The sequence below is a fragment of the Onychomys torridus genome, chromosome 3, assembly GCF_903995425.1.
Source record: "Onychomys torridus chromosome 3, mOncTor1.1, whole genome shotgun sequence".
Classification (NCBI taxonomy): Eukaryota; Metazoa; Chordata; class Mammalia; order Rodentia; family Cricetidae; genus Onychomys; species Onychomys torridus.
Window position 1 is genome coordinate 45,330,070 of NC_050445.1, and position 20,862 is coordinate 45,350,931.

A 20,862-nucleotide genomic window follows, 5' to 3' on the forward strand; every position below is an offset into this window, starting at 1 on the left:
GCTTTTTATTTCTTTTCCTTTCTTTTTTTTTTTTTTTTTTTTTTAAGCAGGCATATCAATGCTTTTAATTCCTATGGACAGGTTGGTCTGGTTTCTAAGGCCTGGCAGGTGGCATGCTGCCCAAGGCACAAAAGGAAAGCACAGTGCCAGCCCCTCAGAGACAACACAGCAAGAACAGAGTCCTGACTTGGTTGCTGTTGCTTTTAAGAATGCTGTTTTTAAACCGGGCGCACGCCTGTAATCCCAGCACTCGGGAGGCAGAGGCAGGTGGATCTCTGTGAATTCAAGGCTAGCCTGGTCTCCAAAGCAAGTTCCAGGAAAGGCGCAAAGCTACACAGAGAAACCCTGTCTCAAAAAACCAAAAAAAAAAAAAAAGAATGCTTTATGCTTTATTTAATGAAAACACCCATAAAGCTTTGTGTTTTGAAAGTACAGTGTGCAAACTAATTCTTATCACAAAGATATAGTAAGCAGAGCTCCTGAACAAGGTCAGACCTCAGGTTGGACATTATTAACTAGTTAACTCTTTCTTTCTTTTTTTAGCTGAGGATTGAACCCAGGGCCTTGCGCTTGCTAGGCAAGTGCTCTACCACTGAGCTAAATCCCCAACTCTAACTAGTTAACTATTAATGGTCTTTTACGAAGTGTTAGATTTTTGCCAACCAGACCTCCCCCCGCCCCTCAAAAAAAAAAAAACTTTTCTGGAAATAAGAAAGACTTTTTTTTTATTTCATTGGAGGGAAATGTTTTGGACACACAGATATTAATAATAAATATAGATAGATTGGCTATACATGGTAAAGAAAAGCCAGCAGTAGGCTAATACTAAGTACTCAGCACATACACGAAGGACAGTGTTGAAGAAATTAATTAGGATTAGTATATACTGTGTAATACAGTGCATATTAATGTATTATTTATTACAACTAGTAAAGTAGCCTCCTCCTTGTAAATATGTCAAAATGCTTGCTAGAAGACAGAATTATTTGAAAGAATCCTATATGAAAAGATGTTTTGGAAGTTCTTTGCCATTTTGTGGCTTCATATTAGTTTAGGTGATTTATCCTATAATTTTAAATAAATCAGAAAGTTAGGTTATCACCTTGGAAACTTCAGATTACTTATCTTGATTTTTATCCTTACTTCAAATATTCACATATATATTTGAGGCAGGGTCTCTCTATGTGGCCCCTGCTGGACTGGAACTCATCATGTAGATCAATCTGGTCTCAAACTCAACAGAGACCCACTTGCCTCTGCTTCCCAACTACTGAGATTAAAGGCATGTGCCACAACTACCCAGCTCTGCTATAATTCATCCAAATACCGCTTTAAATTAAGTTTGTCTTCTGACTTTTTTATCCCTCAAAGAATGTATTCTTTCCTTTTCTATTCTCACACTTTATTTTTGCAAATCTTGTCTTAGATCTAAGTGCTTTCTTTGAATTCTCTTCAATATCCCTGATATGTTGATAACACAAAATGAAAACAATCTCAACCCTAGTTGCAGAAGCCAGCAAAAAGATCAAAAGTTTATATTCTGAAGTTCATTACCATCATCAACACACTAGACAAAAAAATTATCTTATAATTTAACTTCTTTTATTTTTCACTGTTATAATCTTTGTTAGGATATCACAATTCTGTTTCTTTGGGACAGATACAATTACAATATTGATACCATCTGTATGTCCAGAGGTGATACTGATAATCTATTTTCTCCTTCTGTGGATTGTGGACCAGAATTTAAACTTGGGTTCTTAAGCATGAATATGAGGTAGTGCTGCTTCTTCTGTGCCTCCCTAAAATCCTGTGCCTCTCTCTCTGCTTGCCATTTCCTCAGGGACAGCTTTCTTACCCCACACAGTCATCTCACTTAATTAGACAAATTGTGGGCATTGTGCAGCTAAGTTCTGACCTCCCATATTTAATTGATGCATGCCTGACTTTGCAAGGCCCTTTGACTTTATAACCACCTTTTACCTGAAGTATCTCTGTCAGCCTTCAGTAGAGCTGACTGTAAGTTATCAAGTTCACTAAAACTACACAATCTGAGATTTTGGCAGCTAAACAAAGAGCTAATGAAATATTGCTTGCGTGTGTTTGTCTTTTTTGTTTTTAAGGCTTATACCTTGCGTGGTTAGTTGCATAGGTATTTATACACCTCTGTCTAAGGCCCTGGGCTTACATTTTCAGCATCTTCTCTGATGTTGCAGTTGAATGTGCCAAGTTGTAGCAGCAAATATTTTATGCTATCTTATAACCAGGTTGATTAAACTCTGACAGAATAACAAATTATTAACTAAGTATTATTTTGTGTATACTTTAAAAGATCATTGGATAACTTGATCTCCACTTTAGTTGGCACTGACATACACAAACTGGCATTTGTACATCAGTTTCAAAAAGTGAGTTTCTGTATTAGTTATAGAAATATAATCTAATCATAAATGCAAAGGAAATACCCTTTCAAACAAATGACTTTTAATTCTTTTACAATAACTTTATTTCACTGAAATTGTTTATTAATTGCACTCAGGATAGTTACAAACCTTGCAACTTGAAAACATGTAAATTTAAATTATAATTTCTCCTTTGTAATATGAGAGGATCATCTAACACAGTAAAGAAATTGAGAAATGTGCAAATCATATATTCTGGGTGGCAGAAAAAGCAGAAGGAATTCCAGCCTGGAACAGCAGCCAGGTCTTGGAACATCCAACATATCGTACCAAAGAAATATTGCTTCTTCTACTGCTACTGCTGCTGTTTTCAAACATACATAAGTGGTAACATGGGCCATTCCTTTGACTCTATTGTGATATTAGGCCTCTACCTAGTATTTATGACTCTTTATGCTGTGAAAAAGACAACCAAAGATTGTTCTCATTAGAAATGTCCATCATCTAAAATTCTATTACATTTAAAAAAAAAAAACTCTCAAGAAATACGCTAAACTGAGGAGACAAGACTTCAACACACAAGTAATTGTAGATGAAGGCAGAAGTATGACTAGAACTTGAAATACTGAATTTGGTGAGGTGCTTCCCAAGAAAGCCAAGAAAGAATCATATTCACAAGATCATTGCTAAGAAAAGGCTATGTATGAGTCTCAAAAAAAAAAAGTTCCAAAGGATGAGCCTTGAGTCTCTGCACGTGATTGTTTCTGTTGTTGTTGTTGTTGTTGGTGGTGGTGGTGGTGGTGGTGGTGGTGGTGGTGGTGTTTTCTTAACTTTATCCTTGAAATAAATGTTTAATTCCTTACCAATGGTCTTAGGTCTTCAAAGAGAGCGCCTGCTTCCATCCAGGTGAATTCTAATTGAGAGATCAGGATGCAGGAAAGACTCTGCCTGAGATGTCTTAACTAGTGCTACAAGGGCACCATGTTGGTCCACAGGTGTCACAATGACAGTTGCTCTCTTTCACATGCAGCCCAGCTACGGGAGGAGTTAAATATGCCACGAAACAAACAAGAAAACCTAGTTTCACCCAAAATTCGACCTGATTGGCACAAGAGATTTCCATGCTCCAGAGAAAAGCACACACAAAAGGAGTGTTTTATGTAAACACATAAAACAGAAAATAAATATAATATCCCAGTGAACATGGGCATATATTGGTTGAAACTTTGTCTTACAAGATTTCTGTTTTGTTTGTTCTCCTTTAAGTGATTATTGTTTGAGAAAAAGAAAACCTATAGATTACTTATTCATCTGGGAATGAAAGAGTGAGAAACAATACATTTTATTGCCTAAGCTATTCTGTTTAATAATTTCGAAAATTTTCACTTCCAGTTTGATAAGTATAGCCATTATCCACATGGATTTGGCTCCATAGATTTGATGAGTTAAGATTTATCTTTCTTGCACCATTTTGTACTTATCCTCTCTTTCCTAGAAAAATATATTTATGTGAGTATGTTTATGTTTACTCCCTTCCTAATTAGTAAGAGGTTTTTCTTTCACAAAATGCCTGTTGGTGATCATTTCTACTATCCAGTCACTTTCTGAGTATTTGAATAGAATTATGTTTATGAGAGAAACACCTGTTTTCTTAATCCTTTCCAATGTTACACATTTCCTAAGAACTGTGACATTCGTTGTAAATATGAACCCTCCAGTATTATTGAATGAATTAGAAAACACTGTTAAAGATTATAAAAAGTGTTTCATTAAATAAATATACTGTTACTAGAATGGAAATTGTTAGCTTGAGGAATTCTTTACCACTACTAATTTAGCTCTCTCATAAAGCCATATTGCAGCTATGTACTAAGCTTGCTTTGTGGAATGCCATTCAAGACACCGAAAGTTAAGTATTAGGTCACGATACATACTACAAAAACTTGCTTTTAGGAGAAACTACTAACATAAAAGAGAGATAAATAAACCTGGGCTAAACAAAAAAGTGTGAATAATATTTTCAAATACAAATATATAATGGATAAAATTACCAAATTTAATTGACAGCTAACAATGATAAATACAGTTTTAAGAGACTAGATTCCCTAAAGCAGCTCATATTTCAGAAGGCACTTCATTTGAACAATCAAGTTAGGCTAAAAAAAAGAAATTGAAATATTCAAGTAAATGAAGATTCATTTTCTTCTAGCTGTTGTAAGAAGACATTTCAAAACAATGATCTTTAAATCTTTTCAGACAGAACATAAAGTATAGTTTACCTTCGCTTTTGTTTGCCTGCTGGTCCTTCATTCACCTGCTGCAAAGCAGAGGCTGAGTGGCAAGGATGCCCCACTGGTCTGGAAGCCTGTCATTACAGGGCTGACTCAGTCCTCCAAGCTAAACAGGAGGCATGCATTAAATCCCTTTATAATCAAAGTGAGTCTCCCTTAGTATAAATGACCATTGCTTTCTTAAAATATCCAATTTGAATTCACTGACTTAAGGACGAGGAAAGAAAACTAATTGGGATTTCAGTGGGAAACAGTAAAGAAAATTGTACAGGTAAGATTTCCAGATTGAAAGAGAAAGGGGGTTGAAGGTTTTGTGTACTGTGTGTTATTTTAACAAACAGACCCTAATGTGCTGGCCTTAATAAAAGAATAATTGACTCTTAGTGGGACATTAAGTATCATCCTGAAAAAATTTATGAATCAACTAGAACAAATGGTTCAGGATGGTGAGCCACTCAAAAGACGTGAGTTGAGCACGTCTTTATTTAATATGTCATTCTCTTCATGTGTCATTAGACAAAATAAATATGAAGCTGAAAACAAGGATTGGTATGACTCACAGACTGCAAACAGATGAACTCAAAAAAGGAAATGCAAAAAAAATAAAATAAAATGACAACAAACAGTACCATGGAGGCCTCAGTTGTTCCTTTCCTTAAAGAAGAATTCCATGATTGAAAACAGAAAACTAAGAAAAGTGGATGGAGGGCAATTATTAGAATGATCAGGTGAAATATTGTTTACAAAGCTCAGAACCAGTCAGACTACACTCTCATTCCCAAAGGATGTGGAGTGGCAAGTAGGACAAACATCTGACTTCAGAATATTTCAACAGCTCTTCCTAGGTCTGCACTTGTGTATTGGACTAAATACAAAAGCATAGTTTGAATGCAGAAAGGTGGTCTCCATAGCGAGTGCAGAAAGCAAGAGAGACTATTCAGATCTTGGGGAATTATACTCTTCTCCCATGATAGTTCTCTCCTTCCTTTGATAATTATGGGAGTTCCTACCAACCTATATGTTTTTCACTCACATGTACCAGAAGGAATGTTACTTGTCTACACACCCCTGTTCCTATCACAGAGTCCTTCTATGCAGCTCAAGAATCCTGTTGAGTAAATAACTCAGGCACAGGAGTGAAATTCCTGTGATAGATTTTTCACCTATTCAAATCCCTCACACGTGTGATGACCAAGGACTACCAGACACACAATACTGATTAACAGTGTGAAAGAGAAGAAATTAAGAAAGGGAACAACTCATACTAGAGAATGGGAAAGAGGAGATAAAAATATGTAACAGTGGCAACATTTAAAATACAGAATAAGTTGTCAAGTCTCTACTCGGGAGGCAGAAGGATCCTGAGTTCAAGGCCAGCCTCAACAGCATAAGGAGATCCTGTGTCAGAAAGCAGTCAAGCAATAACAAAAATATTATATTTTTAGAGATATTTAAGGTGCTGCTAAGTCTGGTACCAAAACAAGACTATTCCGAGAAAGGAGAAATGACATGCATTCTCCCAAAGAGCTTTTTGAAATCATTGAGTAACTACTAGTATTATAGAGAAAAGACTTTTTAAAAAAATCTACAATACAAAGTAAAAGTTTCATGAAAGCTTAGAACACTAGAGAAAAAAGCAACACAAGACAGCTACAGAAGAGCATTGATTCAATCCACTTGAAATGTCGTAAGTGAGCAGAGAAAATAAAAGACCAGAGATCACTTGAGAAAAATAATAAAGAAAATTCTCCTGGGCCAAAAACAGGAGTCTGTATTTGAAGAGAACTTCAAAAGACGTGGTAAAGAATGCCTTACACATAAAAATAAACACACCACAAATTTGCCATGAACCAAAGGGTATAATTATAACATTCTCTTTGTGAGATGAAAATGCACATTCTTTCTGATTGGAAAGAATGAGTGGTGTGGAATAGTGATGGAGAAAAACATGTGGCTAATCAAAAGGTTTGTGCCTAAATAAAAGTTTTTGTTTTAAAAAAAAAAATAAAATAAATGGTAAGTAAAGAATAGTATCCTCAGCTAGACTGCTGCTACTCAGGTGACTCGGATTAAGATAATCCTCCTATAGGTTTCTAACATAATCTTTATCCTCTTAGAAAAGATTTCCTTTACTGAAGTCATTTGTGGTACTTTGTTAGCATTGAGCTAACAGAGGACCCTTTTGTTCATTTTACTTGGAATTGTATCTTAACTAGATATGTAAAACATGTATTTGAGTTAAACACAATAACTTCTCATTTCCAGTAGGCAGCTGATTAAGTACAGAGTCTGGGAGTACAAATGTACACAAGCAAAAAGAAGAGACAACAAGGCCTGAAAATCCTTCATAATCTGCATTTGACTTCAGATTTGCAAACTACCATTTGAAGAATCTACCATTAGAAAGATGACAATTGAGGCTGTTGAGATGGCTCAGCACTGAAGAGCACTGACTGCTCTTTAACAGGACTTGGGTAGGGTTCCCAGCACTCACATGACACCTCATAAATGTCTGTAACTCTAGTCTAGGGAACCTGAAATCCTCTTCTGGTCTCTGTAGACACTTCATGCACATGGTGCACATGCATACATACATACATACAAGCAAAACAATCATACACATAAAATAAACATTTTTTTTTCAAAAATGAAATGTGCCATTGTGTTTATTTTATAATACTGGTGATATAATAAAATTCAGTAATGTTCTTATTTAGAAAATGGTAAATGACTATCTGTGGTTACTAGCATTTCTTCTACTGATTTACCGTGTTTTCATTTTCTTCTCCACATGTCAATCTTTTCATATGCCCTAATTATCTCAGAAGCATTTTAAACAGTAAATCCTACCTCTGATGTTTTTACTGGGGGCTTAACAAAATTGGGCATGCCTCTGTTATTGTTTATGTGTTTTATTTCCCTTACCTTCAAGATGATGGTACTATTTAATATTTTCCTTTCCTGTTTTATTGGAATGAGTTCAGTGTCTGAACCCTGATATAATAATTGTTAAATAGTTTTTCTTCACTGGAAGAGTAGGAAGAGCCATTGCTTCTTGTGTGAATACCAGGTTAATACTTATGAAAAATGTCACATGCTTATGCCTTAGGCTTTCATTCCTGTAAATATATATTGGTTTTGTGCTACAGGAAACCAACAAGACAGGAGAACTCATGTATACCCTTCAATCTCATTTTCTATATTTCATTGCTTCTTTACCTTGTACTTTTTCCCCGAATACATAATAGAATAACTAATTAATTAACCAATTAAAGTTAGCATGAGAATTTTTCGTTTATTAAGAAAGATTTTTTATTCATTTTACATACCAATCAAAGATTCCCCCTTTCCTCCTCCCACTTCTCCAGCCTCCTCCCCCCAACACACCTCCCATTCCCTCCTATAAGAAGGGTAGGCACATTTAGTAGAGGCAGGTCCAAGCCCCACCCCCTGCCTCAAGGCTGTGCAAAGTGTCCCATAGCATGAGTATCTTAATGTGACCTTTTATAAAGTTCTATGTGTGTGCAAGGATATAGTCTACCTAATACTGCAATATTTGGAGCATATCAGACAGGAAAATACCTCTCCTAGCCTTAGAAAGTAAATAATATTTAGGATACCACAATCTTTGTTGAGTTTGTGAAATAAAATTATTTGTATTACAACTAGGTCAATTCAAGTCTCCACAATGAGATTTTCAAATTAATGACCATCCAGTGAAAATTGACAAACTATTTGGATATAGTATATTTCAATAAACCAAAAAGTATCAAATGAAAGAATTTCCCATACAATTCTACTGTGTAGGAGGCTAATAGTGTTTCTCTTTTGGTATTGATGAGCCAAATCCAAGGTAACTCTGGATAAAGTTAATCCCCTTTGCATACATTTAAAGAGTCATGTTCATCCCATAGGTTAGTATTCTGGGGTGGTGGTGGTCATCGTCGTCGTTTTGTTGCATTGTTCATTATTTTAAAATTCACATGTGTTAGGGACCAAGATTTCAGGAACCAAACATGAACCGTGGAAAGTACTAGCTAAGCCAGAGAACAAGTCATAAGCCCACCACCCTTCCCCAGAGCAGTAACACCTGTTTGCTAACCAGAGGCTCCCAAAGATAAGAACATTCCACAGTCAGGTGCCATGGCAACCGAATGTAAAGAGCATTCCACGGTCAGGTAGCCTAGCAACAGAACAAATGGCCCCTGACCTTAGCAGACATCCTGCAGTTTCATGACCTGCACATCTCCCATGTCTTGCATGCCTTCCACATCTCTTCCCCTTTCCCCCCTTCCTGCCCCCTCCCCTCCTATGCTTTATAAGCCTTGCAAAGAGAAATAAATATTGCAGCTTGATCAGAATCTTGTCTTGCTATCCGTCTCTCATGTCCCCTGTCTCTCATTCACTCCCACAGGTGGGTTGCCTCCATTGAAACCCCGCTGGCCGGGGCACACATGCCAGCATACAAAGAGCTGTTTCCCCTGGATTCGCTTTTCCTTATTTCAAGAACACTTTCCTCAGACACATTCTTTTGGATTTTTCCCTTTTTAGTTTTATTTTCCTTTTTTGAGACAAACTCTCACTATGTTGTCTTGACTGGCTTTTTACTCACTGTGTAAACCAAGCTTGCCTTGAAGTTACACTCTACTTCTGCCTTCCAGGTGCTCAGGTTGCATAAGGAAACTGTTGTGTCTGGCTCCCTGATAACACTGACTTGTCTCTTCTGCTGTCTGATCTTCTCACTAGAAAGGCACCATGTGATTGTCTTACATAGCATTTCTGGTGCTTTCTAATCCTTCCTAATTCCATAAGCCTGTTTTCTCTTTATTTTATAAAATACTATCACCATCATAGATGTGTGTCTATTTACTGCTTATTTATTATTAATAAATTTCTAAGCTCTGCTGTGGGATGTCTTTCTGTATACTGTGAATATGTGTTGCTCTGATTGTTAGATAAATGCAGCTGTTTGGCCAATGGTGAGGCAGAATTAGGCGAGGTGGGACATTCGAGCTGGAGAAGAAAGGGTGAGTGGGGTAGACTGTGTGAGCCGCTGCCAAAGGCACAAGATGTCAGGGGGCTGGTAATGCCATGACCACGTGGCAACATATAGATTCTAGGAATAGGTTAAGTTCAATTGAAAGAGCTAGCTAGTAAGAAGCCTGACCATAGACTATACAGTTGGTAATTAATATAAGCCTCTGAGTGATTATTTTATAAGCATCTGCAGCCTGCAAGTGGGAGAGATTCAGCACTACCCGTGGGGCTGGGTGGGACCTGAGAAACTTCCAGCTGCAAAGCTCCATGAGGCCAGGTCTATTCTTATTGCCTAGTACAAAGTGAACATCCAACAAACAGTTTGCTTAGAATTTAAAACTAAAAATTGTTTATAAACAGGTTGAAATCAGAGAAAAATGACATTTTCTTCTCTTTAGTATTTTAAGAAAAAATTGACACCATAGTAGGGAATAAGAAAAAATTCATCAGGGTCACAGTTAAAGTCGTAAGAAAAGCTAATGAATTAAATGCAGCTATAGAAGCCTTGTTCTTCTGACTCAAGAGATTTGGAAAGCGCAATCTGCAGGACTCTCCATGCCAGCCATAGTAACAATGACACACAAATCCATTCTTCATATTCATTATTGTCTTCTGCTTACTCCTTGCAGAAATGACAAATTTGTAGCCCTTTTTTATGACATAATTCTTGTGGCTATCTTCAGGCATATGCAGATAAAAGGAGGATTCAGCTGTCTTTCGAACACATCGTCCATGACTGTTACATAGACTTTGACTACAGAGCTTGGCTGCAGAGGTTACGTTGAGCACATAGGGACCCAAGAGCCCTTGAATAGTTTGTTGCACAGAAAAGCAAGACTCCTGTGGGGAAAAAAATGAGAGATGCTTAAAGAACAGATTGGAGTCCAAAAATAAACTCATACATGTACAGTCAACTGATCATTGACAAGGATGTCAAGAACACACAGAGAGAAAAGACCAACTTGTTAAAAAAATAGTGTTGGGAAGAATTGTCCAAACAAACTTGAGCCACCAACCATACAACATAGGAAACTTCACAAAAAGTGGTTTAAACTTGAACATAAAAAGCCAGTAACTGAAAAAAACCTTAGCAGAAAACTGGATTTTCTTCCTGCTTCCTGTGAATTGTGACAATTATCTTACATGGAACCAAAAGCATGGGTGACAGAAGCAGAAACAAACAAGTGGAACACCCAGAAAAAAACACAACAGTCAAGAGAATGAAAAGGCATCCTACAGAGTAGTGGAGAATATGTGCAAAATCCCTATTACCTACAGTAACTAGCAACATATCCAAAGTCTAAATAATCCAAAGTAGCACACACAGTAACTGAATGGGAAAAAAAATACACAAAGTAGCCAGGTTTGGTGGTATAGGCCTATAACCTCAGCTTCCTGGAGGACTGAGGCAAGAGAATCACAAGTCTGCAGCTTCAGTGACCTACAGAGCTGAGTTCAAGGCCATCCTAGACAACTTTACTAGATCCTATCAGAATATGTGAGGTAAAGTGTGAGCTGGGAACACAGCTTACTGGTACAGCCCTTACATGTGTGAGGCCTTGGATTCAATCCCTAACATAGGAAATATAGGTAAATGAAAAGACCCAGGCATGATAGCCACACATCTTTAATCCCAACACTCCACTAGAAGGCAGAGGCAGGTGGATCTCTGTGAGTTCAATGCCAGACTAGTTTATACAGAAAGTTCTAAATCAGTTATATAGTGACATTTTTGTCTCAAGAAAATGCAGTTGGCTAACTCACCTTGTTGTTTGCACAAATAAATAGAAAAGACTTGAATAAATATCTTTCATCCCCAGAAAAGTGCAAATCAAAGCTACAATGAGACATTACCACACACTTGTAAGGTTGGCAAATATTAAAACATATGTAGAGATTACATGTGTTGATGACATTGTTTGGAACCCTTTCAGCCTGTTAGTCCAAATATAAAAATATACAAGACCTATGGAATATAGTACACAATTTTTCAAAAAATTAAAAGTAGAGTTATCATATGATTCATACCTACATATGCACATACACAAATATGTGCTCATACACACAGTTATGGACATAGATACAAAAGAGTTTGAATAATGATCTGGAAGTGACATCCAAACTTCTCTATTCAATACAGGACTATTCTTTGAAGTCAAGAATTGTAACTAATCCAAATGTCCATCAAGAGATAAATGGGTAATGAATATGTGTTACATAGAATGGAATATAATTAAACTTTAAAAATAGAAGGAAATTCTGTCATTTAGGATAATGCTAGTGAATCCAGAAGATATTTTACTAGGTAAAACAAGAATTTGAAGAAGAAAAAGTACTGTATGTGTCCATTTATACATGAAATATCTAAATAGTCAAATCAACACATTGAAAGGGACACACATGCTAGACAAATAAATATGAAAGATCTGCTGTATAACCTCATATCTATAATTGATAATGCTGGATTATGTACTTCCAAATTTGTTATAAAATAAATACCATGTTAGATATTCTAACTACAAAATTTTAAAAATATCAATCAACTATTGTATATGTACAATTTACCCCCATGTATTATAAGCTACCATCAAAATAAAAAAATAGTTGTAGAGAATCCATTCTTCATAATAAAATTATTTTCAAATTTTCATAATAACTTGTCAGGTATATACAATAGCATTTTTTGACTAAAATATCTGCATTGTGGGTTTAATTACAATACAATTTTTAAATGAAGAAGGTAAGACTGAAAGCAGTTACTTAACATGCCACAAATTATGCCCTTAGAATATAATAATCGGCTTCTTACTTTAGGCTGCCCAGTTGAAGATTGTGTTTGTCCACCCTGCTATTAACCACAGTCTGGTATAGAATTGGGTGATCAGCATTGATCCCTACATACAGTCTTTGAACTTGGTTAAGGCAAGGAAACAAATAATCAGCAGCCAACTGCTGTGAGGAAACCTTTTTCGTTAAAAATCGCTGTCTAGAATGTAATACTAACAGAGAAATCACTACTTACCCTGGAATCAGAATATTCATATCCTCCCCACAGTATTATTCCTGCTGCTCCCAAGGCAGCACTTTCACCAATTGTATGCACTAAGTCCTCCTGCAGAAGAGAAGGGCCAGGAGAGATGTCTATCAAGTCATTTTAGGCACTGCTTAACGACTAAGATTATATTTGTGTTTATAAAGAAAACAGTTATAGAAGAAATAGAAAGGGTGATCTGGGCATTTTAGGTTATCTGATAATAGTCCAGTGTTCCAGAAAATACTCTAAACAGTGAGGCTATAAGAGCAAATAGACTCCAGTCCCTAGTCTGAAGTTCTATAAAATGTTAGGGAAAACATAGAAACAAGTAATGGCAATACAGTAGACTAATATCCATATTTGTAGCCCCCACACAGTATCTATAGATTAAAGGAGTCATGGCATAGCCTGAGAAGCTTTCCTTGAACAGGTGACATTTTAGATAAGTCTTTGAGAATGAGAATGTTTTCATAAGACACAGTAGAGAGTGTAGAGTTGGTTTCCTGTTCAAAGGGAAGACAAAAGGCAGAGGCTCATTCAAATAAGAATGCAGTGACCTAACAAGCTGCTTCCTATGATAAAGCACACAAGATTTGGAAGACAAGTAAAAACAAAAATGGGTCCTTGTACATAAACAGAACCATGTGCAGAGAAAAATCACCTACTTATGAGTATTAAGATAGTTCTGTTTCTAAAAGCCATTGTGTCTTGAACAAAAATCTCAGTGCCAGGTGTGGGATACTTCATTATGTGTTGTCAGGAAGACCCCAGAGGCCTTGTAACATGGACTCTTGCATTTCCTTTTAGTTGCCCTACTCATTGAAGACACCTTAGTGATGAACACACCACATGAACACACTTGATGTAAGACATAGAGAAATAAAACCAAGACTGAACTACAAGTTTCCTCCTGACTGACTAGACTTTCTAATACCAGAAGGTGCTATGAAGGCTGCTAGGGGAGAAAGGGCATTAGTGGTCTCTCCCAGCTGTGACTCCTACAAACTATGGGACCAGCATACCAGACAAGATATGCCCACTATTTTTATGAGAATAAGCTACTGATTTGTCTGATTGGATCTGAGGCCTGCTCCACAGGAAAGAATCCATACATGTTACCATAAACCTAGTCAATAGCCAACATCTCTCTAATTAGAGTTAACATCTGCTCAACAGCTCAACAAGAGGGAGGCAATGCCTACTACTGGAAACAAGCTAGCTACTCAGTGCTAGCGAAGACAGAGTTAGTGGAAAAAATCACAACCACTAACTTACTAAACCAGCATAGTCTCTAGCAACATTTAATGAACACTTGTCTTTTTACTCATATATAAGTGTAGTATTCACTCCCCCCCCCCCATCAAGGGAACTTCTTTTCTCAACAGACACCTATAGTTGGAAGTTTTCCTTTGCCCTGCCTGGTCCGCAGCCACTCAAACCCAAATAAACACACAGAGGCTTATATTAATTACAAAACTGTATGACCACTAGCTCAGGCTTATTATTGACTAGCTCTTACACTTAGATTAACCCATAATTCTTATCTATGTTTAGCCACATGGCTTGGTACCTTTTCTCATTTCTGCCTTATCATCTTGCTTCCTTTGTGTCTGGCTGGTGGCTCATGACACAGCCTTTCTCTTCCCAGAATTCCCCTTGTCTGCTTATCCCACCTATACATCCTGCCTGGCTACTGGCCAATCAACATTTTATTTATCAACCAATCAGAGCAACATACATTCACAGCATGTAGAATGACATTCCACAGCAGAGACCTTTACAGCAACCACACCCAACCAAAATACAATTATGGAACCCAGTCCCAATAAATACGTCCACAAAACATTCCTGCACCTAAGACTGGAAGGATTTTAAGAACCAGAGGATCAAACAGTTTACTGTGAGATTGCATCTCCTAGTAATATCAGAAGCTATACCTTAAAGCCTCAAGAACATGACTGTCCAAATGTGGGTTGAACAAGGATGACACCAATAAACATACCAAATTGGGTAGAGAAAAGCCCATGAGGCCTCAGCCCTACACAGAAAGCTATAGGCACCCAGGGAAAGCTGGGAATGGGAGAGGTGACCTTTCCCAGGGAAGAGCACACCAATTGGCTGTCAAGTGCCAAACATCAACACTGAAAACATACATACAGGTAGCACTATACAGACTAAACAGGTTATATTTAGGAATATATATGTGCAATAAAAAAGGAATTTGAAGTGAATTTGAAGAAGAGAGGAGAGGGGTATATAGTATATGGGAGGGTTTAGAGGGGGAAAAGGAAGAGGAAAAAAGGTTGTAATCAATGTATAATCTCAAAAATAACAATTTAAAAACCCATGATAAGGGAAGTCATGAGGGAACTTAATATTATTGTTTATAAAATGTTGAACTGCCTTCTTAGTAGTTATGCTTATACTCATAGCCAAATGCTACTTAACAGAGAAGCTTTTCTTTTCAATGAAAGGCTCCATGAACACAGAGATTCATGGCTGCTCAAGGTTCCAGGAAGTGACAGTTGAGTACTCAGCCCTCAATATAACAGTGTCCTATCCCCTCTAAGGTTCTGGATAGAAATATAGATAAAGGCTGCAAACATCTGTCTGCAAAGCATGACACAGCCATTTTAGACATGATATCAAAGCAGCTGCAGTTGCCTTCACTGGACCAGCACAAGACTGGACCTGTCAACAGTGGATCATGGATTGGAGGAGCTCCTGGGACCCTATCCTCCTTGCCATCCTATTGGCTATTGGGAGACTCTGGAAGAGTCTATCCTTGTCTTCAGTCATAGTATACACAGTGGTGAGTCCACCAGGTACCAATGGATACCTCCAAACACACAGTCACATAGACACCATTTTAAAATCAAGATCACAAAGCAAAATAAAAAGGCATGAACATGGGAGGGTTGTAGAAGGGGAAGGTCACTGGAGCCAGGAGGACATATGAAAGGGTAGAGAATGAGAGTAGTCAAAATGCATTATATAATGTATGAAATTGTCAAAGACTAAGTCTTATCAATAAAACAAAGTCTTACCCACAAGTACTTATTTCTGGAAAGATACAAATTTTCACTTTAGGAACACACACTTTTGCAGCCATGTAAAGAAAGCATAGGATAGGGATGTTAAGACATTAAGGATCAAAGATAATAACTAGGGAAGATGGAAATTGTTTTGGGAAAAATTATAAAGGTCCAACAAATGCAATGTCAGTTCAAAAAAAAAAGAAGAAGAAGAGGGAGCCTATTGGAGAGTCATTTCTAATTCAGATATACAATTCTTAATTACCCATTTGATAACAGAAAAAAAAAAAAGAAAAGAAACAAGGCACCAAGTGACTTTCAAGTTGCGTGACTGGGTAGATTAGATATTGAGGAGGAGGTTATATTCAGGGTTTTGGACCAAAAGCAAAGAAATGAGAAGCAGAATGAGAAGAAAGGTATGATGAACAACAGAGGAAATGGTCTATATTTTTCCTCCCCTGGGATGTATTAAAAATCCTTTGAAAGGCTGGAGCACACAAGGACTAGATGGGCAAATCTCTAGACCACAACCAAGCTTGTAGTGAAGCTCCAATCGCCAAAATTGAGTATCCCTTATTTGAAATGCTTGGAACCAGAAGTATTTCAAATTTCTGACTTTTTCAGATTTTAGACTATCTGCACATACAAAATAAAACATTGTAGTATGAAATCCAAGTCTAAATACAAAATTCACTTTCATATTTTATAGAAATCTCATATAAGATGCATAAAAATAATTTTATAAAAAATGTGTCTATGTTTGTAATGTGTCCATGTTTTCACTGTGACCGGTCACCTGACTTCATGTGTACAATGTTCCTCTTGTTGCAGCAAGTCAGTGTGCAAACAATTTCATATTTTAAAGCATTTTAGGTTCAGAGATTTCTGCTTTAGGATGCTTCTGCTAATCCTTGTGATCTGTAATTTTCTAAGTAATACAAATAAGGCAATCATTCTTCTACTACATAAATGGTAGCACATTCCATAAGCATCAGTCAGCTTTTTGCTGAGGCACATTTGAAAGAACCAACAAACCAATTGCTTACAAACATACTTAATTTGAAAAGTTACGTTTCTAAGACAATGGGTGAAAATAATCCATATTGTTGGTTGATTTGTGATTCATACTCATCAATAGGAAAGCTTTAAAACATATTAATTATAGTTTTAGGACATCATATACTTTTTGATGGGTAGAATATGTGGTTTATTAGCTTATGAAGTAGAGTTCAGAGAGGATAGCCTGTAATTCATATTTAAAGACTAAGAGGAGGATCTGGGGAAATGCTTCAGCACTTTAGAATACATACAGCCCTTGTGGAGGACTGGAGTTTGATTCCCAGCACCGATGCCAGGCAGCTCACAATTAATTGCCTGTGACTCCAGCTCTACATACCCCAACACCCTTTTCCGGAATCTTTGAATACCTGCACTCATGTGCAAATACCCACACACACATATACAAAAAAAATTAAGAGTAAACAAGAAAAAAAAAAAAGCTTTTTGTAAAGCAGAAGAGTAGAAACCTGGCACAGCCATATCTGAGTAGGATGGCAGAAGTCATAAAGCCAGCACAGTGCTTGTCAAAGATCCAGCAAAGCTGAACCGCATGATGGCTGTTGTGTCACCCTTGGTTTTCATCTCCACCTGTTGCATACTTGGGGCACTTTTAATATTTGTACATGTAAGAAGAATTGCTAAATGGTCTCATTAATAAAACACCCAGAGTCAGATATTGCAGTAAAAATTTGAGAGATCAGAGGAATAGGAAAAGCCCCAGCCAACCTCACATTACAGATGCCTCAGTCTCTAAAGAGACCTACTTCCTGTATACCCACACCTATATGCGTTTCTGTTCTGCCATTTCATTTCCTCTCTCTGCCCAGCCACATCACTTCCTGTCTGTTTGTACAGACCTCCAGACAGCTATAGTTAGTGCTAGGATTAAAGGCATGTGTCATTATGCCTGGCTCGGTTCCCCAGTGTGGCCTTGAACTCACAGAGATCTGGGTGGATCTCTGCCTCTAGAATGATAGGATAAAAGGCGTGTGCTACCATTACCTGACTTCTGTGTTTAATATAGTAGCTTGGCAGAACAGAAAGGTATATGGGTGTGGGTATACAGGAAGTAGGTCTCTTTGGAGACTGAGGAATCTGTAAGGTGAGGTTGGCTGTGGCTTTTTCTTTTTCTCTGATCCTCAGATAAGCTTTATTAGGGTGCGCAATATTTTAGGGGACACAATTATCACCACATGTACAATTTGGGGATATTGGATTGACGGAAAATCCAATCATTTTATGAATCAAATTATGAATCATTTATACCTTCTCCCAGGAATGCTGTTTCTAAGCTTCTCCAAAGTAGTCCTGAACATACTATTCCCTCACTTCAAGGGAGATAGTCTTATTCTGAAGATCTTCCTTACGCATCGGAGGCTATGACACACATAAAGAAGCTAGAGTTCTCTTTATGAGATATTCTTGAAACATCTGTCCCTGCATTCACTCAGGAACAAAATAATCAAAACAAAGTAAACTTTAAAAGGACAACAAGATTCAGTGAGCTAGAGGAGCTGGCCACAGATCAGATTGACACTCTCAGTCAATTACATAGTATATACAACAACACAATTAGATTGGCTGAAGTTACCTCTGCCCTATATAGAAACTTATACTGAAGGGCAAAGAATGATGTAGAAAGATGATAAAAGTATGAAACGTCAGGACCTCTCTTTCTTGAAAAGTTAGCATATACAGAACCACTGTGGTGTCATATGACCAAAAGAATAATAGAATGCCAGGATTAGACATAGAGGCAAATTCTATAGAGATGCAAACATTATATCATGCCAGAATTTGAATAACAACGGCAGGAACTTCAAGCAGTCACTCATATCCAGTCAAGAGAAGAGAAAGAATGGATGCCTGGATGCTTCCTATTTCTAAGCTTACTGTCTCCTCTTTTATATGGTCCAGGGACTGAAAACACTGCATCCCACTTTTAAGCTGGGTCTTCCCACATCAACTAGCAAATTCAAGACATTTTCCCCACGAACATGCCTACAGGGCAACCCAAGCTCTTCCCAAGTGATTCTAAATTGTGTCAAGTTGATAATTGGAACTAATTATCAAAATACCTATTTATATAAACTGCTCAATCCTTTGGCACTATTAGGCCATATTGTGGACTCTTAAGAAATATTTAATAGACTCCATGCCATCTTTTCAGTAAACCTAATACACTGAACAGAAAAAAATATTGTATAATGAAAAGTTCCAGTAGATAACACCTTGATCCCAAATCTCTATTTTAATATATTTCCAATCTGGAAGTTTTTGTGAGAAATTCTTCTGAGTTCTAAATGAGTTTTTTATCTTCTAAATTTCTAGGTGCATGTCTAATTACCAGTTGTTTGGAATTTCAGAGTTGAGTTGTCTCTTTTAATATTAGAATAACATTTTCCTGAGAAATAAATAAACCCCCCCAAAGATTTCTTTCTAGACTTTACATATATTCTACTAACCTTATATTGTTTTTAATATGACTTTTTTTTTCTTACCTCTGACAGAGCTTCAATACTCTGCAAATAAAATGGTCTGGAAAAAATAAAAACCGGCAAAACATAGTCCTTTCTAGCCATTTCAGCAATTCTCAGGGCTTCTCTCACTCGAAAATGAACAAATTTCAGGGCATTTAAGTTCGATTTTAATATTTTACTCAAATATATGGAAGGATAAAGTGCTGTGCTTTTTTCCCACAGCCACAAGAGTTGATCATTGCGGAAAATTTCATCATCTGGGCAACTACCTGTGTAGAACTCTGGATTTATCCGGTAATCGTAATTGTAGCAGTCTGGGTAGAGATAGAAGCCCCATAAACGCTTCGGTCTCATTTCTAAAGCCAGAGTGAGAGTAACGTTCATAAAACTCCTTCCAGCCTTTTCAAATTCCTGTTGGGCAACTGTTCTCACCTTCTCTTCTGACCAGTCAGGATGGTGGTATCGAGTGAGAGCTAACGAGCGGTTTTTGTATATCACCCTGTTGCCCCAGTTCCTATCCCACTGGGGCTTCCAGCCTTCCCAGTCAATCACAGCAAGTCCTTCTGATCTCCACCAAGTGACAGCGTCTGCAATGTCACTGGCGCTTTTCTTGAGGTGCTCGGAAAGGTTCACATTCTGAGGTATTCCACCATGGAAGGATTCTCCATCTCCAGAGAAGTAAGGGTAATATCCGAGCTCATTTGGGTAAAGTATGGAAATCGTGGATCCGCTCTGGGTTTCTGAAGGATTTGGGATGATGTCAAATAATTGAAGATTCATATCTACATCAAAATGGTCCTTACAAAACAAGGTAGGAGCAGCCCAGAAAACATTGAAAGGCTGATCCTTGATCACCGGAGGCATTGCTGGTTTGAGAGTTGCCTGGGTGATCAGAGCAAAGACCATCAGCTCGCCAAGCTGTGCCACCCACGGACTACACATGGATTGTTGTTTTCAGCATGATGGAAGTGTACTAAAAGCAAGAACAAATATTTACATGAAGAACTCAAATGCCTGATGAGTTTTACACTATGTATTAAATAAATTGAATATTTTCAAAGATTTATGAGGTTTATTAACACACTTATTCATGATGTCATCTGAACCAAAGAAGAAATAAGAGACTTTTGTTCCCTCCTTGAAATATTGAGAGAAATTTAATGAATAAGGCCTAGGAATTTCATACAGATCCTCATCTACATAAACTCTGTGCTCATTTATGTAAACTTGCTATTTGTTCTAGATTTAATTTCCTATAATTCTGAGTACATGATCCAAACTATTATACACCAACAAGCCTTTTTGGTGTGAGGTCAACTAGAAAAGAGCATCTCAATGAACTGTTACATTTTCCTATTAATTATTAGAAAGAAAACTCTAAGAACATGTCCACTTGGAAACTAACAAATATTGGCAGATATTATGTAGGACAAAAACAAATAATGAACTGTATTAAAAGTAGTACTCTATATGGGCTTCGAAGTGTACTGACCTTCAAGGGCTTGTTTGATTGTTTCCAAAACA

At 37.2% G+C, this 20,862-nt stretch overlaps 1 protein-coding gene across 1 annotated transcript; it reads right to left on the reverse strand.

The window, feature by feature from the left end:
* Window positions 1-10,132: 10,132 nt before the first annotated feature.
* On the reverse strand, window positions 10,133-20,280 carry LOC118580026 (hyaluronidase-like). The gene is made up of 3 exons (XM_036181859.1): window positions 19,360-20,280; window positions 12,753-12,842; window positions 10,133-10,570 (listed from the first exon to the last, which is right to left on the reverse strand). Exons 1-3 carry the CDS (start codon window positions 20,278-20,280, stop codon window positions 10,133-10,135), a joined length of 1,449 nt encoding a protein of 482 aa, XP_036037752.1.
* Between the last annotated feature and the right edge of the window lie 582 nt (window positions 20,281-20,862).